The sequence below is a fragment of the Phoca vitulina genome, unplaced genomic scaffold (assembly GCF_004348235.1).
Source record: "Phoca vitulina isolate PV1807 unplaced genomic scaffold, GSC_HSeal_1.0 scaffold21, whole genome shotgun sequence".
Classification (NCBI taxonomy): Eukaryota; Metazoa; Chordata; class Mammalia; order Carnivora; family Phocidae; genus Phoca; species Phoca vitulina.
In genome coordinates, this window is record NW_022589724.1 from 11,156,574 (window position 1) to 11,181,111 (window position 24,538).

Sequence of the window (24,538 nt, forward strand, 5' to 3'; positions counted from 1 at the left end):
TTCCAAAGACCATTAGAGGACATAGAAAGTGTTTGTGAGATAATACGAAGTTAAAAAATGTTGGCTACAAAACGGCATGTACTGTCTGGTCTCCACACTATTAAATACATATTTCTACAAAGGAGACTAAGTGGAATGCAATAAAATAGGAAGCGTTTTCCTCTGTGTGGAAGGAAGAGGAATAATTTTTATTTTCCAAGTTTTCAATGGTGAGCACTTATTACTTCATAGACACACATGCCCATAGATCTGTTAGATCTATCTCGACCATTTTACGGGATCTTCGGGATCTTTCAGATTTTTTGCTACCTCAGCATCACCAGGATATTATTAATTCCCTGCTTGCCCAAGGCCCATCCGTGACTTTCCATGGAGGCGGTGGTAACTGGTTCCTATCAACCACTGCGGAGCCCCGAGCCCGGGCCCTCTCTGAGCACCCCGCGGCCGAGCTGCCTGGGGACGGCCCTTGCCCTCCAGGCTGGGCCACTAGGGAGGGGCTGGGCCTCTTTGAACGAGGTTAAAGTCCTTCTTTGTGTGAATGGCCTTTTAGGGAGCAGAGGGAGGGGCAGCTGTGACATCATAGTCTTCAGTCAGGAGGCTCGGAAGGAATTTGTCCAACTTGAGCCAGTGCGCAGGAATCTGTCTGGAAAAAGAGGCAGTTCTGACTGGGGACGTTTGAGACATACACTGTGGGCAGGGTAAGCCGAGTCTGCTGACCTCTCTGACTGTCCTTTCCCTTCTAATCTGAAAGGAGTGGGTTCCTTTCCCAGGCCAGTCTTGGTGGAGGGGGCCTCGGAGTGGGGACCGAGCAGGGCTGAGCTCTAGAGTCCTTTCCTGCCGGAGGGAGGGAGACGGGGCAGCTGAGCTCTGAGTGGCGACTTGCTTCTCTTTGAAACCTCGTCAAACTCCCCGCTTTCGAGTTAGAGGGCAAGGAGAAAGCATAGCCCCAGGCATGCAGTGCACGCCAAGATTCACAAGTCCTCTGTGGCAGATGAGGCCGTGAAGACGGGGCGTGCATGTGTCTGTCCTTGTCCAGAACAGAAGCAAGTGACCCAGTGATTCTGGTAGCTGGTTTTCTAGTGATCGCCTTGTATTTAGTTAGTCCCTAATGAGGCCATGCTGTGGGCCCCGCCACATTCATGGAGTGACTTGGGGCTTCATGGGAATGTGCATGCCTGTCCCCTGTAGGAGCCAGGGGGGTGGGAAGAGAAGCTCATCAGCTCTGTTCCTACGTAGAGTGTCATCTGTGGACAAGGGGTTAATCTCAGAAGCATCTGGCACTGTTTCCTCTTTGCTCCTGGCTCTCGGCCTCAACATCGTGGGTTTGTGCTGGGTCCACAGTGGTGCTCAGCTTTTGCTCTCTGCTGTTAGTGGTTGGCCAGGCAAGAACCCAAGATCCTGAACTATTTTAAAACCAAGAGGGACACAGCTGAGTTATAAAGAACTAAAGCTAGCCCTGTGTTTGCTTTCAGCAGAATTAGTTACCCTAGAAATTTCTGCCTGCCGGAGCAGCCGAAGTTCCCTCTGGGGCCTTGATCTTGGTTTATTCTGGAGGTGGGGACTGCCCTGTAAAAATCACCTCCTGGTGAAAAAGGCTTTTGGGGAGAAGAGCATCTGAGGACTCCTTGACAGAGCACGGAGTTTGTTACATTGAGGAAGAAGTGAACCTTGACCTTCTTGGAGCAGAAAGGAGGCCTCTCTCCTGAGTTAGGAGCAATCCTGAAGCCTCCCCTACCATTCTCAGTCACTCCTGTAGGGAGTGGATCTCCACGCAGCTGAAAGAAGCAAGCCTTTCACCAGTGGCTGTAGAAAAGGAAACGGCTTCCTCCCTCCCTCCCTCCCTCCAGTCCCCCTGCCTGCCGTGTCCCGCCCCCCCCATCTTCAGTTGCTTTCATGGAAAGCCCAAGTTATAAATGTGTTAATCAAACAACACCTTGACATTTTCCAGATGTGTAGCCTGACATCTGAGCCGGTCGGTGACTTTGCGGCTGGGTGAAGGGGATGCTATTAATAGGGCAGGCTGTGGTCCTGGGGAGACTCCATTATGTTATAAAGGGACCACTTTCCTTGAACAGAAGCGTGAGCCAAGACATCCTTTGTCCCCAACGAAGGGAGTTTCCAGAGTATTTTCATCTCCTCTTCAAGCCTGTGTCTGTACCCTAAGCCAGAGAGAATTGCTTAGTGGTGATGCCTTGGCAGTTCTCAGAAAGAAAGGCTGGGCCTGCGGGAGCAGGAAGTTCTTTTTAGAGCTGTCCCAGTCGCATTCGGCTGTAAGGCGTCATGGCAGGCGGTCCGAGAGCCATTGTGAGTTCGCTCCCTTTATCAGGGGTCACAGCGTTAACCCTGAGCCCGCCCGCCCTAAGTTTAGCCTGCCACTGCCCAGGAGAGCTTAGGGGCTTTAAGTCTGGCCTGTTTCCATCAACCAGGAAGGGGTCCTTCTTGGGGAGTGGTGAGGCTTCTGGCTTCCCACAATCGACACAGGCCCCTGGTCCTCCAGGCCGGAAGGAGGTCTGCGAGGGGGCGGAAGACGAAAGGCTGCCTGGGCCTGGAATGTGGCCCCGGGTGATGGCCTCTCCCCTCCGCTTCCTGGCCCAGAGGCCCGAAGCCAAACCAAGGAAGGAAGCAAGGCGTCCTCAGACATTCCCATTCTCTGTTCCCTCACAGCGGTGGGTGGAAGGGGCCCACTCAAAGTCCCCGCACTTTCTCCGGCCGGCCCCGAGCCTGCCATCTTCAGCAGGGAGGGCCCGAGGAGCTGCAAGCCAGCAGCTGAGGAACTCAGGTGCTCTCAGCTTTCTCCACAAACTCTTTCTAGCCAGCCCAGTTTGTGCTGTTGAACAGGGCTGGGATTTTCTTTCCACTGAGCACTTCCTCTGCCTGGTGCTTTTTGCTCTCTTTACGGGAACTGGAACTCTCTCCCTCCAAGGCCGTGCGCTCCTTGCTGCTGAGTAGGGGCCACCTCAGAGCGCAGGCCCCCCCCCCCCCCACCCCGTGGCCCCAGCCCAGGGCTTGCCACTCTGTAGGTACTCAGGGCATGCTTATCCTTGCACTTTGACCTCCGTCGGCCCCTGGGCTCCCCTCCCACACTCCTGGGGTTCCCTCAGCCTGGGGAGTCCCTCTGCCCCAGATCTCCAGCCCATAGCTCCATCCCGGTGCCTCCAAGTCGGATCAAGTTCAGGAGACTCATGTGGGCACCTTGCAGGTGTCTTGGCAGGCTCCCTTACCTGGGATGCATCCCCTCCTTCCATTTACCTTTGTGACAGAAACTATAGCCAGGAAGTGGAGTCCTGTAAGAAGCATTCTAGATGGTTCCACTACACAGACCACAGAACCAGTGCTCTGCCGTGACAGCCGTCGTGTCCTGTGTAATCAGAACTCTACTTAGGCAAGTGAGAGAAAGGGGGTAAGAAAGGAAAACGGAGATGCTCTCTGGTTGCACAGCTATGCGGAAGTTTTATTTTATAGCCACGCCTCTGTTCCTAGGCCAAGAATGAGTTTGTATTTTTGGTGGAACTTAAAAATAACTAGATTAAAGGATCAGGTCACCTAGTATCTGGGGAAGAGTGTTTCTAATTTGACTATCATGGCCTTTGTAGGAAGTAAGCTGGGTTATTCAGAGTAGAAAGCTGGTGGTGCAGCGGGCGCCTGAGGGGTGAGTGATTTGGGTCACGCTGTGCATTTAGGCTAGGAGCCCGGGAGGTCACAGCTGGTGACGGGTGGTGTCAAGAGGTAACAGCCTGAGGGTGGTGGGGAAGCTGTGAACACAACCAGCCTTGCAAGCGCAGTGGAAGCTTCAGCTTCTTGCTTGCCCTTGTAAAAAAGGATACCTTCCCGGTGTCCCCCTGGGCCCAGACAGATCTGCTAAGGAAAACGTACCTCTTGCAAGTTCTTTCTGCTCACCATGCGCCCAGCCACTGACCCAGATACCGTGGGAAGAAAGAGCACACTGCCGTCCATCACCCAGCGGGGCAGGTGTCAGGACCCTGATGTGTTTTCTGTGCAAATTAAAAACGGTCTTCTAGAATCTCACCTGTGCTGTTGGGAAGGAGTTGCAGCTTTAATGTGGGGTGTCCATTGCAATGCCTGGAATGTGGGATCTTAATCTTTTGCCCCTGGATTGTTGCTGGAGGAAGCAGAGGACTCTCCTTTAGAGGCCAGCCAGCTCGAAAGGTAAAATTCCCAGACTGAGCAGGAAGTCAGTACCCTCATTTCTAACTGGAGGGCCCTATGGGTAGAGCAGAAGGTAGGAAGTGGAAACTCAGTCTCCAGGAAGTCTGTCTCTGTTCTGTTCTGGATAAAGATGGGAGAGGGCTCTCTGACTTCTGGAGCCAAATTATGAGTCTCACATCACTTCTAGAGATACAAGTGTGCAAAATGTCGACCAGAAAGCCAAGTAGATACTCTTTAATAAAAACTAGTCACCCTTCTTAACCTATCCCTAGGCATTTTGGAAGCCTGCTGTCACTGAGAGTACTTTTTGAGGTATGGGGAGAGACTGAAGAACTGGCCTTCAAATCCTGGCTGTGCCACTTCCTAGTCAGGTGATCTTGGGAAAAATCTTTCAGTTTCTCTAAACCTCACGTTCTAAAGTTCTAAAACGAAAGTAGAAAACTCTGCCTTTCCTGCATGCCAAAGGGCCCTGTTACCAGTATCAGCTGGGAGTGTGTATGCATGTGCACTGTGAACACAGTGTGTCCGCAGTGAAAGGGGGTGTGGTTCTTGACTGTCCATTCAACTGCATCCTCACATTTTGACTTTTAGAGACAGGAGACAATTATTTTATGCATTTACTCTGTTTATTGCAGCAGCAAATGCATCTTCCAGTTGTGCTCAGCTTCAGCTAAAATTAACTTTTGAGGACCTGGGGTAGGAAAAGATTAGGGAGGTTAGGTCTGACTTTTAGCCTTGCTGGGCCTTTCCCCTCTAAATGCCTCATGTTGATTTCCTCTCAAAATCAAAGCTTCATCATCACCCCCCCACTCCTCCTCCAAGAAAGTCAACCAGCTCCCAGAGAGAATTTAATATTGGTCATTTACACTTCAGTGTAAAATTGCTTAATAATAAGGAACATTTGCATTAAACACTTTGCAGTTTACATAGTACTTTTTTTTTTAAAGATTTATTTATTTATTTGAGAGAGCGAGAATGAGAGAGAGAGAGAGAGTACATTACAGGTGGAGGGTTAGAGGGAGAAGCAGGCTCCTCGCTGAGCAGGGAGCCCGTTGCGGCACTCGATCCAGGGACTCCAGGATCATGACCTGAGCCGAAGGCAGTCGCTTAACCAACTGAGCCACCCAGGCGCCCCTACATAGTACTTTTTAAAAACATTTATTTATTTATTTTATTTGAGAGAGAGCGCGCACACACACACACACACACACACACACACACACACACACGAGGTGGGGGGTGGGCAGAGGGAGAGAGAGAATCTCAAGCAGACTCCCTGCCAAGCGCGGAGCCCAACACAGGCTTGATCTCCCAGCCCTGAGATCATGACCTGAGCCGAAATCAAGTGGGACGATTAACTGACTGAGCCACTCACACCCCACTATGTAGTACTTTTAAACACATTATCTAATCGAATTCCTAAAACAGATTTGAAAGATCTTGGTATGAGTCCTGCTTACAAAGGAGTTCTATTCTTCCAAGAAGAGTCCCATGATTGTCTTGCATAGGGTCTGGCAGAACTTTCGCAGGAGACACGGGCCCCCTTGTTGTAAATTAACCCATATAATTTGCTTTGCATAACTATTAAATGCGTTTTTGTAAATAGTGGCAGCTTGAGACACAACCGGGCTACCAGGTTATAATAAACGCAGGTCTTGGACCAACTTCTGGCACTCATGCATATATTTATTAAATAAACCTTTGTAAAAGTCGGCATAAAACCTACTGTCTTTAACCTCAAAGAAACCTCAGCTCCGGAAGATTCTAGACGCTCCCAACCTCACTTTGCAGGAAGATAGATGTGGCAGTTTTAAAAAGGCAGGATTCCCTTACTGTATAGTAGTTGTTTAACAACCAAAGTCCTCTGAACCAAAGGCTGCGGGAAGGGCTGTTTGGTTTTCAGGCTCCAAGCACCATCTCTAAGGGTATACAAGCCATGGTGCTCACTCTGTCGTAAATCCTATTCAGGAAAGGCCAGAGAACATCTCTAATCCGCAAATTTGAACACCACCAATTTCACCGATTTCTAACGTTTATTATGCTAATTGACAAGCCACTAATTTCACTGATGAAAACCCATTTCTCACCTTAATTATGCCAATTAGCTAAGCCTCAGGGGGCCCTGGGAGTTAAAGAGCGCTAACCCACCCAGGAAGGACGCCACCTACAGAGCCTGGAATTTCTGATTAGATCCTGGTTGACCACTCTTGGAGTGTATATTCCCAGTTAGGACAGCTGTCTGCCCCTGAATAGAATTTAAACTAATTCAGACACACACAGCTGTATTATATTGTCTCTGTCCACATATTTTAAAGTAAATCGTAGACATCCTGACTGGCTATTAGCTATTCCAGGAAGCCAGTAGGTTGGCAGGTAATACGTGTCATGCTCTTAGGGCTCCACCTGGAGGGTTAGCAGGGGGAATCCAAGGATTTCCCTTCGGTCTCTTAGCACCCTTTCAAAATCCAGTTTGGTGGTTCTTTTTTTTTTTTTTTTTTTAAGTAAGCTCTACGCCCAGTGTGGGGCTTGAACTCAGGACCCCAGGCCCCAAGATCAAGAGTTGTATGCTCTACATACTGAGCCAGCCAGGCACCTCTGATGGTTCATTTATATCTTTTTTTTTTTTTTTTTGCATTGGGGCATGGTTTATTTCAGAAAGGACTTTCCAGTTCATTTAATGAATGTGCATTTTATCTGAATCAGGAATCAGGTTCATCTTATCTGAAGCATGGAGAAAATTCTAGTCTTTCTAATCTTCAAAGGGAGCAATGAGCATTTGTTGGTTTAAGCAAAACATCATTTAATGACACCAAGCCCAGATTCCTGCCAAATCCGTGCTGTGGACTTTCCGGCCCACTTCCATTTACCTGGTGTACTTACTGGTGGCTTTGATTGCATCAGGCCCTCTTTCAGGAAGGTAAATTCATCCTGTTGAGAATAGAACTCAGGAATTTGCTCTTTTGTTATAATTGTTGCCTAACTTTGTTTACAAAAACTCAGGACCTCTGATGCCTGATGGTGAATCAGTAATGCAGCGTTATCTCTTTCATTACTTCTACCCTGATTAGAGCGTAGAGCATGGAACGGAGTATCAAGAAAAATTTCCTGAATTTGTGGAAAGAAGTGGGAGGAGCCCCCTTGTAAGTAACAGGAAGCAGAGAGAGCCGTTTCCCGTTTATACCCTCCAGTGTCTCAATTTTTTAAACAAATGTATTGGAACGGAATCGTCTCAAATTACACTGGGACTCCAAACTCTGACTTTTATCCAGTAATTAGCATTTTTAAAATCTCGGTTTGACACATCATAGAAGGCATTCAAGGAACGAGACTCATCGTATCTGATTCAAAGAGCTAATGGTAGTTTTTTTTGGACACGGCAAAAATGTATTGTCAGATGCTGTTCTCAGACTTTTAAAATTTTGAATTGGAACACTTGCTACTTCAGAAAATATGCCTTGGAAAGACTTGGTAGAATTTTTAAGTTCTAAAAGAGAAAAAAGGCTGATAGGGCATCTGCTTGTCCATCACCCAACACTTGACCTGAAGCACCCAGGAGAAAGAGACAAGGTGCTCATGGGCCGTGCTGTGGAGGTGGACTCAGGACCTCCTGTCTCTGTGATTAGCAACAGGAGATCACTGTAGGCAAGTTTTTCACTCCTCCTGACTAGAGTAAATAAACTCCAAAATAGACTTACGGCTTCCTAGGAAGTCCAATTTTTGTTAAGAAAAAAGTGTTGTCTCCTGGAGCTTATGGTTGCTGGTAATCTCATTATGACCCTACAAAACAAGCTTCCTGCATGTTTAATGAATGGATGAATGACTAAATGAAGTATAGAATGAATTATTTGCCTTTTAGCTTCCTTTACTGTTACATTGCCCTCTTTCCTCTTATGTCAACTGAAGTACTTTATGTTTCAGGAGGGCAGTGATTTTCAACCATAATTCAGTTCCAACAGCTTCCTACCATTTTCTTACCTTTTTCCCCCCAAACCAAAAAGGATATAAGAAAAGCTCTACTTATTCCCATAAAGAATGTTAGCAGTAAGTCATTGGCCAAATGAAGCCGGGGTGGGAGGGTCACAGATAATCTGACTCTCACAGTAGCAGTGCCTCGTACCTCTTTTTGTTGGTCTGTTTATTCCAGTAATAGCTTTCCATGGAGTGGGCTAATTTTGACCTAGGTTTATTTGAAATTGAATGGCAGCCTGTAAGTTTCAGGCATTCAAATTTTCTGTAATTCTTAATGACCTGGAAGTCACTGGCAATTGCCTTACCAAAAGGAAGTCTAGTTAATGTTTTTAAAAGGCAGTAAAAACGTCTTTGAGTTCATTCTAAAGATAAAAGAACACTAGTTAATGATGGTAAAAAAATAAAATAAAGATATTAGTGTTATAAATATTAATGATATTAAAGTACCAGACTTGGACAAAGACCAGAGCTAGACGGGAAGGTCATCCAAGACCAGAAAGTGTTGAGAAAGGAATAGTTGTTACTGTTGCCTATGACTGAAGAAGGAACATATATTACCTGATTGGATTAAGTCTAGAGGGGAATGTAAACAATGCGGAGTGAAGGAAACCTCTAGTTCATGGAGAACCTTCTAGTTCATGGATAACCATGAGAATTTTTCAGCATTCTGACAGCAGTACAGAGCACATAGGGTGAATTCCCATGTTGTTCTAGGTCTCATGAACAAATCTGTAATTATGCACCGTCCTTGGAGGGATTCTGAAACGAATCCCCCGAGAATCATCCTAAGGTGGTGTTTTAACATTATGTTCTAAGATTTTAAAATCGTTTATTATGGACACAAATGAAAACGATGCCATCTTGCAGTTTTGCGTGGAAGTATGTCAATAATATGAGGCACACTATGGACTTGAGAGAGGAAGACAAACTTGACCAAGGTGTCTGTGAAATCCTTGAGGAACACTCACTAATTAACCTCACAATTTTTTTTTCAAAGGTTTTATTTATTTTTTGACAGAGAGAGAGACAGTGAGAAAGGGAACACAAGCAGGGGGAGTGGGAGAGGGAGAAGCAGGCTTCCCGCGGAGCAGGAAACCCGATGCGGGGCCCGATCCCAGGACCCCAGGATCACGACCCAAGCCGAAGGCAGATGCTTAATGACTGAGCCACCCAGGTGCCCCTAAACCTCACAATTTACCACTGAATTATCTGAGATAAACCAGAGTCCTTGGGTATGAAAAAAGATATCATCCTAGAATTTGAAAATTAATTTTACTAATGCCAAATAACAAAATTACATGGGATTGGTAATTGGTGGGAAAGTAGGATTTATTTCAAAACATTAAGAAGATGTGGTTTTTCTTTTTTAACAGTAAGACTGGAACTATCACATAGAGAGCATTTTAGGAACCAGAGAGGAGCCACTAGTCACTAACTTTTCAAAGCAACCCTCACTCCTTAACTTAAGGAGTATTGTTTTGATGTAGTCCCAGAGAACAGAACTGTGCAGTCAGTGGCTTTGGTTATGGTGTTTATGCACATGCTGAATTAAGAGCCATAGTGATGGGGCACTGTAGCTGTTAAGTGGCCTTGGAAGGATTCTACTGTTTTCCAGTATTTTATTTTGGAAAATTTTTCCAAGAAGTTTCTTGTCTCCAGAATAATTGCATTACATCTGGCAGAGAATCATGTTTTCAAGAAGAATTGCTCATGCAAAGGGACCATCTTATTATAGTTGGGGACACACAAATAGTCCTATTACATTTCTGCAATAGTAGTAGTAATTCTGGTATAATTGCTATATAATCTCTTCTACTTTAGAAGATATTTGAACAGTGTCTTCAAATGATCTGAATCTTAATTTACATTGAGATTTATTAATTTTTTAAAATTTATTTGGGAGAGAGAGAGCATGGGAGGGGAGAGGATCAGAGGGAGAAGCAGACTCCCCGCTGAGCAGGGAGCCCGATGCGGGACTCGATCCCCAGACTCCAGGATCATGACCTGAGCCGAAGGCAGTCGCTTAACCAACTGAGCCACCCAGGCGCCCCTACATTGAAATTTAAAAATGGGATTAGCATTTATGGAAAGTTCTCCGGACACCCAGTAAACAAAACAGAATCTGTAACATGGAGAGGTTTAGGTATGAATCACCACAGCAAAATGAATACGTGAAGAATTACCAGAAGGGAAATCTCAGTTCCGAAGAACTTGTCATTGTTTCAGTTTTCCTTCCAGTGAGTTACCAACTAATTTCTCAGGGTTCACCTCCATAAGAGATTTAGTATCTAACTCTGACTTTGGTTGTCTCTTTATTCCAGAAGCCTCCCCAGCTTTCTGAGGATGATATCCGGCTAAAAAACCAGCGAGACAAAGGCAGCGCCAACCCGTCGGAGCCTGCAACCAGCTCCCTTCCCCCAGATCACAAAAACATGGAAATTGAGGTCTCTGTTGCGGAATGTAAAAGTGTTCCCGGAATCACCTGTACCCCACATTCCATGGACCACTCCTCCCCTTTCTACTCACCCCCCCACAATGGCCTCCTGGGTGATCACCATGAAGCTCTGGATAAGGATGTGGCCAGAGAGATCCGCTATCTAGACGAGGTGCTGGAGGCCAGCTGCTGTGATTCTGCTGTGGACGGAACTTACAACGGTACATCGTCCCCGGAGCCGGGTGCAGCCATCGTGGGGGGTGGCCCAAGCCCACCCGGCCACGCAGCCGTCCAGCCGGACCCCCCAGAGAGGGCAGCAGGTAGACAGGCCCCTCCTCACACTGAGCTCAGTACCAGCTACTCTGAGGCCATGGCAGAGGGCGGAAAAGCCAATGGCCACTCGCCCGCCCAGCCCCGAGATCCGCTGGGGGACAGCCTGCAGGCCCCCGCGAGCCCCAGCTCCTCCACCAGCTCGCGGTGCTCGGGCCGCGATGGGGAGCTCACGCTCACCACGCTGAAGAAGGCGGCCAAGTTTGAGCTGCGTGCCTTCCACGAGGACAAGAAGCCCTCCAAGCTCTTTGAGGACGACGAGAATGAGAAGGAACAGTACTGTGTCAGGAAAGTGAGGCCTTCGGAAGAGATGCTGGAGCTGGAAAAGGAAAGGAGAGAGCTCATCCGGAGTCAGGCGGTGAAAAAGAATCCTGGCATTGCGGCAAAATGGTGGAATCCTCCGCAGGCCAAAACCACGGAGGAGCAGCTGGACGAGGAGTCTCTGGAGTCGCACAAGAAGTACAAGGAGCGCAAGGAGAGAAGGGCGCAGCAGGAGCAGGGGCCGACGCCGCGGCAGCCCCTCCCCCCGCAGCTGTGCGCGGCCCCTGCCACCGCGAGCGAGCACGCAGGCGCGAGCGAGCACGCCAAGGAGGACATCGTCACCGAGCAGATAGACTTCTCCGCCGCGCGCAAGCAGTTCCAGCTCATGGAGAGTTCCAGGCCAACAGTGGCCAAGGGCCAGAGTACACCCAGGCTCTTCTCTATCAAGCCCTTTTACAGGCCTCTAGGGTCAGTCAACTCAGACAAGCCACCGACCATCTCGAGACCAGCTTCCATCGGGGGGCCACCGGAAGACGGGGGTGCATCAGCAGCCAAGGGGCAGAAAGCCAGCTGTGCCCTGGAGAGCCAGTCTTCGGGGGGAAGCCAGGGCAGCACGGCTCCTCAGGGGAAGGAAGGGCCCTACAGTGAGACTTCCAAACGCGGGCCCTTATCCAAACTGTGGGCAGAGGACGGGGAGTTTACCAGTGCCCGGGCCGTCCTCACTGTGGTCAAGGATGACGACCCTGGGATCTTGGATCAGTTTTCCAGGTCAGTCAATGTCTCTCTGACCCAAGAGGAGCTTGACTCTGGTTTGGATGAACTGTCAGTGAGGTCCCAGGATACCACTGTCCTGGAGACCCTGTCCAATGATTTTAGCATGGACAACATCAGTGACAGCGGGGCATCCAATGAGACCACCAGTGCCCTCCAGGAAAACTCACTGGCCGATTTTTCTCTGCCCCAGACTCCGCAAACTGACAACCCTTCCGAGGGCCGGGGAGAAGGCGTCTCCAAGTCATTTAGTGATCACGGTTTCTATTCCCCTTCGTCCACACTGGGAGACTCGCCCTCGGTTGATGACCCCTTGGAATATCAGGCTGGTCTCCTGGTGCAGAATGCCATTCAACAAGCCATAGCCGAGCAAGTGGATAGAGCCGTGTCCGAAACCAGCCAGGGTGGGACAGAGCAGCAGGGACCTGGAGCAACTCTAGAGGAAGCCGGAACTGGGGCTCCCGGCTCAGAGAAGTCTCAGAGCATGTTTGAGCCACCCCAGGTGTCCTCTCCTGTTCAGGAGAAAAGGGAGGTGTTACCAAAGATTCTGCCTGCCGAAGACAGGGCACTCAGGGAAAGGGGGCCCTCCCAGCCGACGCCTGCGGTGCAGCCCAGTGGCCCGGTAAACATGGAGGAGACCAGACCCGAAGGGAGCTATTTCAGCAAGTACTCGGAGGCAGCTGAGCTGAGAAGCACAGCCTCGCTCCTGGCCACTCAGGAGTCCGATGTGATGGTTGGGCCCTTCAAGCTGAGGTCCAGGAAGCAGCGGACTTTGTCCATGATCGAGGAAGAGATCCGAGCAGCCCAGGAAAGGGAAGAGGAGCTGAAGAGGCAGAGACAAGTCTTGCAGAGTACCCAGAGCCCCAGGGCAAAGAACGCCCCGTCGCTGCCCTCCCGAACATCATGCTACAAAACCGTACCAGGTAAGCCAAGCGCGCGCCACAGACAGATGCTGTGGACAGAAAGGGTGACTCCAGCTTACGTGAGTCTTTGTGGAGCCTCCTCTGTGTGTGGCTAGGATTAGTGGCGGGGGGGGGGGGGGGGCGGGCACTGACAACGAGGGTTTTCGCGTCCGTCCAGGGACAGGCAACTGAGGTCCGAATGTCCCCTAGAAGAACCCTGGGCCTGGATGGTGTGCCATTTCCCTGAGGGTACAATTGCTTCTTCCTCGTTGTTCTGCTCTGGGTTTGCTTTAGTAGAGAATTGTTCTCTTCTATTTGAAAGGGCTGCCTCTGGCTGAGGGAGGGGCCGTGTGTGGCGTGGACCCTGGCAGAGTGAGCCTGCATGTGGACTGGCTTGGACCCTTAGTATCTGTGGTTAAATCAAACCCATCTGATTTGGGGGATGTGCTCTGCTAACCCCTTCTAAATGCGAGGTCCCTTTCTAACAATGACAGTCATGACCCGGTGTAGATTGACCCAAAGAAGATGTTTTTGTCCCTCTTCTGTATGATTGGATTTGTCTTCCTTTTAGTCATCACAATGCAATTGCTTTGGAATCAGGGGTGGTCTCATTCATTCTTGTCCTATGACACATTTGGAGAAATTGAGTTACTCTATATAAAGGCAGGTCTTTAGTCCCTTCCCATTGCCTGGGCAGTCCCTTTCCTGAATGCTTTGTATAAATGGTTGATGTTAATTATGGTGGTAATTAATGTTGCTACCATTATGGATTAACAGTGTGACCAGTCATTTTCATTTCCCATTTGGATATGATGGCGGTCAGAGCGCCACACATCCTAATGTGGAGAAGTGCTGCTCGAAGTGTGGTCTGGGCTAGTCCATGGACTATTTGTTCCAGGTCCACACTGAGAATCAGTACAGACATTGAGAGCAAGCATTTGACAATTCTTGTTGCAGTTTGATATTGTCCTCAAATCCAAGTGTGGAATTTTGTGTTTTTTAAAAGTATTGGTTCATGACGGACTGAGGGGAAAACTTCTTTCACTGGAAACCATCTAAAAAGCATTATCCTAACATATAATTGCTGGCGTTTGACTTGGTTTACCCAGATCTTAATCCCATCTTGACACTTGGCTTCCATCAAATCTACAGTGACTCAGGGTAACTCTTTTGATTATAAATACTTAGATTTGAAATAATCTCAACCTAAAGAAAAGTTCCCAGGTATAGTACAAGTATCTTTTATTCTGAACCATTTGAGAGTAAATTGCCAACATGATGCTTCATCATGCCCAATTTTACAGAATGTCCCTCAGTTTGGGTTTGTCTATGCTTTCACATGAGTACATTTAGGTTATGCATCAGGTGTCCCTTACAGGGACAGATACTGACTTTTTTCACATGATAATAATTTTGATCACTTGTTTGAGGGAATGTCTGACAGGCTTTTACAGTAAAATTATTGTGTCCTTTGTAAGTAATAAATATTCTCTGGGGAGTTACTTTGGTACTATGTAATCTTTATCCCACTCCTCATCAAACTTTATTCATTTATCTATTTATGTCAGTGTAGTCTTGTGGATTCCTATTATATTCAATGGGTTAGAATCCATTTCTATTATTTTTATTCTTAATTTGTTTAGATATAGCTTATGGGAGCCCTTTCAAGCTAACTTCAGCGTCCTTTTGACATGTCCTCATTATTCTCTGGGCATGTCCTCACTTTCTGACACCACAAGATGTTCCAGTCTCATCTCATACTTTCCTAACCCTGAAATCAGCCATTTCTTCAAACAGCACTAATTCCTTTTAGTGGAGAATGGAATTTAGGAACCAAAATCTGGGAGCTCGGTGTGCTCATTGTTATTGGATCGTCACTGCTCCCAGGCACTCTCAACAAACAGAATTAGAGAATATACACAGATTCCATCTGTCTGTCTATCTATCCATCTACCTACCTACCTATCTTGAAAACCATGAGCTTACCTTGATACCTTTAATTCTAATCTAGTACCACGGGGTTCATATTCTCTCCATATTTGTAACCTTCTTGACAACAAAATACCTCTTTCCTACTACCTTCAATATATTTATTATTTGATCAATCCCTTCCTCACCTTATGTAACCAATCTCCTATTTTCCTTACCCATCTTCGGCTCCAATACCATGTGCTGGATCACCACTCTTCCCCACCCACCCTGCTGTGGCTCCAGCACACTGTGGTCCTGTGGTCACTGACTCCTCCCACCCCCACTGCAGATACCATCTTGTTGAGCCCCTCCCTAATGGCTTTTGGACTGAATTGTTCATGAAAAAAAGAAAGCGAGGAGAAAGAGGGAAAGCATGGTGACTTTCTTGATATGATTTTTAATTCCTGTATGTCACAGGGCAATGGCCAGCTGGGTGAGGCAAAGAAAACTCTCAAGGGCATTTTGTGTGTGTGTGTGCTTTATAGAGACTGGTTGGCTTTGCCCAAAGATCCTTAGTTGTCAAGTTCACTTTAAAGTCTTGTGGGCTAGCTTGGCACAGAGATGCCAGTGGGCATTCTATATAGTATCCTAGAAAAAGCTTTCATACCACTTGAATTCAGCCCAGTCTAAGGAGCCTACTTGACAAGTTAATGACTCTAAAAGGCCTGCATAAGAACTCAAAGTCTAATGGAGGAAGTTTCTTCAGGCATCTTAGCAACTTCTGCTCACATGGAAGGTAGATACCATGGCTCTCCTACCAGTTATAGGTGGCCCTACATGCCTAAGCCTCCCTTTACATTATTTCATTATAAAACCTTCCTTAAAGTGCACATGCTCAGTGAGTATTTTCAATTTTCTTTACTCTACCTCTTAATTGAAACTCCCACTGTTTTGCTCCCCTCCTTTATTTCTAGCATGTGAACAAAAATAAAACATTTCAACACTTTCCCCTGTTCCCTGACCTGCTGTGGTCTCTCGGGCTTCCCCACCAGGCTTAAAATAAGACAGGGTTCTGTGTTTGCCCTCAGCATCCCAGCAGCCCAGGCCTGATTTTCCCAGCACTTCCCTCTGTGCTAATGCTAATATCCTCCCCCATACCCCCTCCCAAAGGATTGATTCTGCCCGGTAATTCATCCAGGCAAGTCTGTGTACTGCAATGGTCTAACTGTTGCACTGAACGTAGTCATGATAATGACGCTTGTGCACCTCGTTCCTTCATGTTTATCTCTAGAACATTTAAAGTAGGTGGCAGGGCTTCCCAGAATTACAACATGGATTGAAAAAAAAAAAAAAAACTGAATACAAAATGTAATTTTCTTTCTATCCATGCCTGGAAATGTTTGGTGAACTGCTTGGCTAGCCAGCCTCCAAGTTCGTAATCAGAGAGGAGGCTGACACATCACTCTGAGCAGCCAAACTGGACAATTCATAGCCAGGGTTGAAACTGCTTGCTCCAACTTTGGTTTTGTGAATGGAGATGATGCTAAGTTCCTACTGCAATACTCCACATCTCCCACCAGAAGAGGGGATTCAGCCTGTTTGTTGCATGACTCAGGTTGGTGATTCGATATTAGGTGATGAAAAATACAATTTTTAACTTCTCCTCTGGTGGAGATCATGCTGGAAACATGCTGGAATCCTAAAACCTAAGGGAAGTGGAATCCACTGAGAGCCAAGATGTCATAGGGAAACACAAATCTGCTGATTCTCCCAACCATTCCCCAGGTGTTGAAAAGACAACTTGTTTTTGCTTTTAGTTTCCTTGCCTTTCAAAGATGAAGAAGAAATTTTCAAAAGGATGCTGTCATTCTCAAAAGCAAGGTATTAGGAAAATTATTTTGGAAATTTTATCTTGTTGGCTCTTATGTGATTTTAAAGGAAGAAGTTTCACTTAAATAGGGTCTGTGTGACTTTTGCTCATACAGGGGTGAGCAAGGCAGATGCAGTTCCTGCCCTCAGGGAACTTACAGTTCAATGAGAGAAACAACATCAGACAAAGATGGCAATTTCATGGCAGAGAAGCATGAAAACTTACAGGAGCCCAGATCAAGGAAGATCACCTCATTGGGGGTATACGTGAAGTCTTCCTTTCTTAGGATACTACCATCCAACTTTTGAACTGAAGGAGTAGAAGTTGGGTTTGGGAGTGGGGGGCAATTGTTTCTTGAGAAGGGAGGACACCTAAAGAGGCCCAAAAGGAAGAGAGAACTTGCTATGTTTGAGGTACTTAAATTAGGTTAGGGTGGGTTAAAGGAAGAGATTTAAAACAAAATGAAGGAAAGTTCGTTTGGAGCCAGACAATGAAGAGCCGCTTTAATGAGTCCATTCCACCAGCCTTTATTGAGCTCTTCCTGTGTACAAGAACTTCTGACGGCATGTTGCCATCTTGACAAAGGCCGTGTGCCGTGTGAGAGGCCATATTCCCAAGAGTGCACACATGTGTGCCTTCTGTTGATAGTACTCAAAAACAGAGAAGAAAGGAGGCATTCCAGCAGGTGCCCTGGCCTAACTGGAAGGTGCAACCTGCAACACGGGTGCAGACACCCTTGAGGATCAAGTTTGGGAGGAAAACTCAAACTTTTGATTGAAGTTATGATTTAGATCTTCTCAAATGTCTTTTCATATTAAAGCTGTCAACAGACGGTTCTCACTTTAGTGCTTGTTGTCTATTATTAGACATCCTGGTTTCACTTCCAGGTTCTAGGCACGTCAGAGAAACCCAGCTAGTTAGGTGATGATTACTTTAGTTTTTAAAAATAGTTTCCGTTTTCATGCCAGATGTTGAACTGATCTACCAAGTCAGATAATTTGCCCAGTGAGACGTTATGGGGAGTGGTAAAGCAGAAGGTGTGGATATTGAGTTCCGTAACTTGGAGTGTCTGTTCATGTCTTTTAATATGTGGAAAGATGTGATAGCTATACATCTTATAAAGATAAAATTTCCAAGGAGTTTCAACTTCTACTGTCAGTTTGAATTAAGATTGCGGATGAGGTGACCATTACGTTATTATAAAGATTAGTGACGGGGTCTTTTTTCTTTTCACTTCATTATCTTCAAATATCACAAAGTCCTGGACAGGAGAAAATATTTATGTCAGCACAATATTCATGAAGGAGAACTTGATGGCTTATTCCATGCAAAATTAGAGCTGGATGAGGCCAAGTCTCACTTGAGATGCCCTCAATGCTCCACAAAAGACCTTGTCTTAGCAACCGGTGGAAAGATTCTGTCACAGGCCCATGTGAGAGAAGGCTCTCATTCAGGGGTATACAGTGCTTCCCTTTCCTGCAGGTAGGCACAGGTTGTACAAGCTACAGGGGTCCAGCTGGCCTTGTGAAAGTACTAAAGCTTAATGTGGAACATCTTGCAGAGCGTTATGTCTACTACTATATTTCTCTGAACATTCTCTGGTGACACAAGCCTAGTATCATGATTCCTACGGGTTACCAAGACCTTAAAGAGTGTACTATACTAGTTATTTCACACACATTTTCTCATTTTTCATTTGCTCATTTAATCCTCCTATCAGTCTTCTAAGATGTAATACAAATTACCCAAGTCCTTGAGGCCAGAAATATTCAGAATTTTTCTGATTTCAGAAAAGCCATAAAGTGTATAAACTGTTATTTAGAAAAGCAATACAAGGCATATACTATTACTTAACCCACCCAGTTGGGGTCTGGAGCAACCCCCTATCAACAAATTAGATTTCTGCTATAAAACTTAGGAAGACTTAGTTACATTAAGTAGGATAAATAAAGCCTAAGAAGAGCCTCATGCCAGATCTTGTCAGGCTTTGTTGCCAGATAGGTTATGGCTTGGTTTTCAGAGCTTTGTTTGGATTTTGAAACTAGACATAAGAGATCATGGACCTATAATATTATTCCCTTTTCAAAGAATTAATACCAGCGTCCAGAGAGATTAAGTAACCTGCCTGAGGTCACTCGGCCAGGAAGTGGCAGAGCCACGTTCAAACTCAGGCTCAGTTGATTCCGCAGTCCGTATTCTTTCTATACCCTTTCTTGTCCTCTGCAGAGCCTGCCCCTCTGCCCTGGAGGTCTACAAGGCGTGTAGTAACAGCTCCGCTCTCCAGCCGACAGTGATTGAGCTCAGTCTCCTCCCACCTTCTCCCAGTATCAGACCTGACCCCTGCATTGTCTTGGGTCCTTCCTGTCCCCTGCTTTTTGGAACCATGATAGCTCTGAAATCCTCTGCTCACCGTGGTCTGGGTGAATGCGTTTGCTACCAGAGGCCATGAGACAGTGCTGCCCTAGTGACCCCGAGTGGTTCCAGAACTTAACGCCAATGCTCCAAATTACAATAGGCAAAATTGCTGGTGCTGTTCAAAGAGCTGAGCAGATGGCAGAGGGGACGAGCATGGTCTGTGTCAGCTGTCTAGCCTGATGGTTCCCGTGAGTTCTTGCTGAAAGTTCATTCCCAAAAAGAAACACAATCATCCATTCCAGAAACAGGCCCATTCCCTGAAATCTTTGGAAGAATTGGGTACTCAAAGAATCAGTTTCTTAGTTTGAGGACGAGCAGGAATAAGTGTTCATTCCATTAACCAAACATGTGTGGTGGAGTGGGGCCAAAGCCAGCTGTGTTTATTGGTGGTTGTTGAGCACTGTGACTGCTCTCTGCTGTTCTCGTTTGCTCAAGTTTGATCCTTTGCCTTGGACCAAAAGCTCCCTGTGTTTTTACTTCATCTGAATCCAGCAAATATGTTCACCCTTTTAAAGATATTTTATTATTTATTTATTTATTTAGAGCACACAGGTGGGGGAGGGACAGAGGGCGAGAGAGAGAATCTCAAGCAGACTCCATGCTAAGTGCAGAGCCCGACATGGGGGGCTCTATCTCATGACCCTGAGATCATGACCTGAGCTGAGATCAGGAGTCGGGCGCTTCACCGACTGGGCCACTCAGGTGCCCCAAGTATGTTCATTTTTAAAAAGGCATGCCATTTGGGAAGGAATGGTCAAGAAAAGGCTAGATTGAAGGAGTGTTTGGCAAGGGGCGAGTGTATGTGATGAAAGCAGGGCTTTTCAAATTACAGAATTCAAAGTTCTTTTTTGGACATTCTCCTTCAGGGTTTGAAAAGAACACCTGCCATGGTTAAACCTGTCAGCCTCGCTCCTGAGAAGATAGGGACTCCCGTCTTCCTTCCATGCAAAGTCTATAGGGTATGGCTTCTGGGAAGAACTTTAGAAAGGGCACTACATTTCCATGAGTATAGTTCCCTTCTGTAAGCACGTTCTGCTGTCACTGCTCTTTGTGCTGGTCTTCTGACATATCCAGAGTGTCTGGGTTGCCTCTCGCGGTGCTCTAGCCTTTCTGGGGCCACCTCATGGTGCCCTTGCTGCTTACCTTTGACCCCAATGGGTGGCTGCTCCATGATCCAAGTTAGGAGAGCGGCTTCCAAAAACTCAAGACTCCACCACATGCCAAAAAAGATGTCATCTTGAGCTGAGAAAGAAAAGATGAATCAAAGGACCTAATTCTTATAAGATCCCTGCTCTACCCCCGGTAAGAAATATGAGCTAATCAAAGCCAGGCGTGGGAGCAGGATGTCCCCTGTGATTGCTGGAGTCCAGTCAGGATATGACTACGTCTCTTACCAGCCATCATGACTTGCTGTTACTTCCCACAGGAGACTGGTATTTCGGATCCATTTGATCTTTGTGAATAAGCTACTCCTTAAGGGGTGACCAACTAGGGGCGGTGGTGGGGAGTGTGTAAGACATGCCATTCAAGGACCAAAGAATACATACTGTATTTCATGTCATGATATTTTATTTCTCATGACTTTCCCTGTAAACTTCAAAGGTTTCCCAAAACCTGTGTGCGTCTGACCTCACAGGTATTTCCAGCCTGTCTTTACTTCTCAAATATAAATTCATACCTTCTAGAAAAAAAACTAGTCAAGGGAAAATAGGTGCCTACATGTGACCATCACTTCTCTGGATTTATATCTAAGGTTCAAATCCTGATTCCCCTGCTTGCTAACTGTGTGACCGACTTACTTCACCTCTGTAAACCTCAGTTTCCTCGCCAGTAAAATGGGAATAAGCTAGTACCAACTTCATCAATAAATTAGAACCGTGCCCAGGACACAGAAGGCTCCCCCAAAGAGTTACTGTTTTGTGGTTATTATAGTTACTGTTATGTTTTAAGAAAAGGCCTAGAAAACCTTACAGAATTACTTATGAGGTTGCTCTTCTATAGCTACTGTGAACCTAAAATAAATGTCAAAACATGCATTATAAAATCTTTTTCTATTCCTAGCTGGTGTATTTTCATGTTTACTTCATTAAAACTAAAGCCTCGCTTATAAAATCTGAGTTCAGGAATTAGTTTTCCATAGTCAGCTGTGATTTCAAAAAACAAAGTGTGTTAGATAACAATCAAATGGCAAGTTCATAAAAATGTTTCCTTTTTTCTTTCCCTTTGTGGGGGGGAGGGGTGGTAATTGTCACACAGTCGGACCCACCATGTTTGTGGAAATGCTTTCAGCGAAGAAAAGATCTCGGTGGGGGAATTGCTACTTGCCATGATTTTCATTCTTCCTGTTTTAACTAAATTTTTTGCTTTTTTGGTCTTAAACTCTGCTTCCCCTAGAGAAGCAGAGTTCTTTCCTTCTAGAAGTTTTACCTTCCAGTCCTGTTCATAGGGGAATACCCAATATCAGCAACTCATCTAACACCCCGACCTTTAAGGAATAATATTTGGAAATTTCTCAGGCTTGTTTCCCCAGGCAGGGCTATTTCTCATGTCTGAGCTAGGCTTACGATCGGAAAATTCGTGTCATTGCATTTCCCCACTGCTGAGGCCTTCAGAAAAAGAGATGAAAGGACCAGGGACCAGCTCTTGGTATGTGGGTCACAGCTGGAACCCCACAAGCACCTGTGCTCTGGATCTGACAGGCAGGATATTCCTTTTTACTGGGAGGAAATGAAATTGAAAGTACAAGTCTGTGAGCTCACTTCTTTCTGGGGACTTGTGAGTTGACTGTCTTAGATGTTTGCAATCTTATCCCCATGCTGCGTGAAGAAAGGAGGTCATTGAAGGAGGCCTGGCCAAGGCATGGCATCTGGTGGGCGTCTTTGTTCGGTTCGGTTCGGTTTTTAAGTAAGAGTGGGTGACGGCTTTTTCTTTTCTTTTGAGAAACATAGAAACAAAGGATCTTTGATTTAAGAACTCCGACACAGTAGATATGGAATATAATAATCACCCAAATCATAGTGTTCGGTCCAAATAATTTTCTGAACTTTTAGAACCCATGTTCTTGGCCTGTTAGAAGTTAGCCTTGTTCCTACAGAAGGAGGATTTGGGCTCTCAGGGGTGCTGACAGCTGTGTGTTCCCAGGACGTGCGCCCCTCGCTCGGGTTCCTGGTTCTTCTGTCTGCAGCCCCCGGGCAGCACAGCCCATCACAGATGCCCAAGGGAAATCCTTCTTGCCTGGAAAATCCAGAAGTGCAGCCAAGGCATGGCTTTCTGTCTCCCGGCCAGAAACTGGTTTAACGATTTATAATAATAGTTATTTATAATAATAGTTTCTTTATGAAACAGAAACAGGAAACACAAAGTCAAGTTTTTTAGTCTTCCACTCATGACGGGACACAGCATTTACTAATTTGGAGCGAGATGTAGCTGCCCCCTCTGCTCCTTAGTCCACCTTGCAGACCTACAGCCTGCGAGTACGGCTGTCACAGATGTGAGCGCTGCTCATCAGAGGCCCTGCAGACATGTCAGCTCCTCGGTGAGATGGAAAGGCTTGTGGACTGCCTCGTCCATGGAGGTTAAAGCAGGCAGCTTTATCTACTTTTCTCAGCATGGCTGATAATATCTAAAAGATTTTTTTTCTGTTTTTATATTTTTAAATTAATTCATGCTTATTGTAGAAAAAAAAAAAAGTAGAAAACAAGGAATAAAGATAAAAATAAAAGTGACTCATAATCCTAACTGCTACCTGCCTAGTTTTCCGCATGCACATACGTGCACGGAAGATAATATTGGGTTTATATTTGTATTAACTTCCTATCGCTGCTGTGACAAATCACCATAAGTATAGGGGCTTTAAACAATACAAATTTAGTATCTTACAGTTCTGGAGGTCAGAAGTTCGCAGTGTCAGCTATGGATTGAATTGTGTTCCCCCCTAAAATTCGTAGGTTGAGCCCTAACCCCCAGTGGAGATGAGCACTTTATAAGAGGTAATTAGTGTTAGATGAGGTCAGGAGGGTGGGGCCCTCGTGATGGAATTAGTGCCCTTCTAGGAAGACACCGGAGAGCTCGCTCTCTGTCTTGGCCACGGGAGGACACAGTGAGAGGCGGCCATCTGCAAAATAGGAAGACCATTCTCGCCAGAACCTGACCACACTGGCACCCTGATTTTAGACTCCCAGCCTCCAGAATTGTGAAAAAATAAACTTCCGTTGGGTCAGTCACCCAGTCCATGGTACTTTGTTATGGCCCCTCAAGCAGACTGAGATAGTGTCTGTCTGGGCTAAAACCAGTGCGTTTGTAGGGCTGTGTTCCTTCCAGGGGCTCTTTCGGGCTCCTTCCCTTTTCCACTTCTAGAGGCTGCCTGCATTTCTTGGCTCGTGGCCCCTTCCGCCATCTCCACAGCCAGAAGTGGAGTGCCTTCAGGTCTCTCTTTCTCTCTCGGAGCTTCCTGCTTCCCTCTTAGAAGGACCCGTGTGGTTACATCAAGCGCAACTGGATAATGCAGGATCGTCCTCCCCATTCAGAGTCCTTAACTTCATCAAACCTGCAAAGTCCTTTTTGCCATGAAGGCAACATCTTTGCAGGTTTTAGGGATTAGGGTGTGGCCGTCCTTGTGGAGGCTATTATTCTGCTGTCACAGGACTGTTCATCTTACACGGAGGACAGTTTTGCCAGATGTCACGCATGCACTTTTGCTTTCTTTCACACGCTAGGATTTGAACCCTGGCAGTCTGGCTCCAGAGCCTGTACTCTTAGACCCCTGCAATAGATCTGCCTTTGCAGCCTGCTGTTTTTTTTTTTTTCTTAAAGTATTTTGAGTATTTTCCCATGACCTTAACTAGTCCTCTAAATTTGAGAGACTAAAAAACATGATTTGTGATAACTAAATAATACCTCATTATCTGAGTAAGTCAAAACTAATTTAATCATTCTCCTGTGGTCAGATATCTTTGTTGTTTCCACATGTATCGTTATACAAAGACACGATGGTAAAAATGCTTGTACATAAGCTTTGTGCCTATACTTAATTATTAGCTGAACTTGTGGGAGCTGGTTAAGCTAACTGGTATACACTAGAGAACAGTATTTCATAAACTGTTTTCCTTGAGATATTAATAGGGATTTTATGAAATGAGGTTCTCTGGTTAAATGAATTTGAGAAATATTACACACCCATCCTTGAATTAGTGATTCACAATCACAGTAGCACTAAAACCTTGGAGAGGTCCTCTGGTAAAGAAACCCATCTCATTTTATTTTTAAAGCTTTCTTTAACCAAATGTTTACCAATGACTATTTGTTAGCAGCTAATACTACCTTACAAAGCTAAGCCAATAGGACACAATTTTAGAAAAAGCTCTGGAATCGTCCCACCCAAATGAAGTTGCTTACCTTCAAACACCTTTAAGAGCTTATTAAGTCTAAAATTACTCTAGATGAGTATCTACCCAAAGAATATGAAAACCTAATTCAAAAAGATATATGCACCCCTATGTTTATTGCAGC

General features: G+C 46.0%; 1 protein-coding gene across 10 annotated transcripts in view; it reads left to right on the top strand.

Annotated features, from left to right (window-relative positions):
- Positions 1 to 24,538, top strand: part of PALM2AKAP2 (PALM2 and AKAP2 fusion) — a 448,663-nt gene that overhangs the window by 404,882 nt on the left and 19,243 nt on the right. For all 10 annotated transcript variants that reach the window (XM_032418283.1, XM_032418278.1, XM_032418277.1 and 7 more), the window contains one exon: positions 10,458 to 12,855. In XM_032418283.1, the coding sequence (XP_032274174.1) occupies positions 10,458 to 12,855 (2,398 nt within the window). The remainder of the gene's footprint in view (positions 1 to 10,457; positions 12,856 to 24,538) is intronic.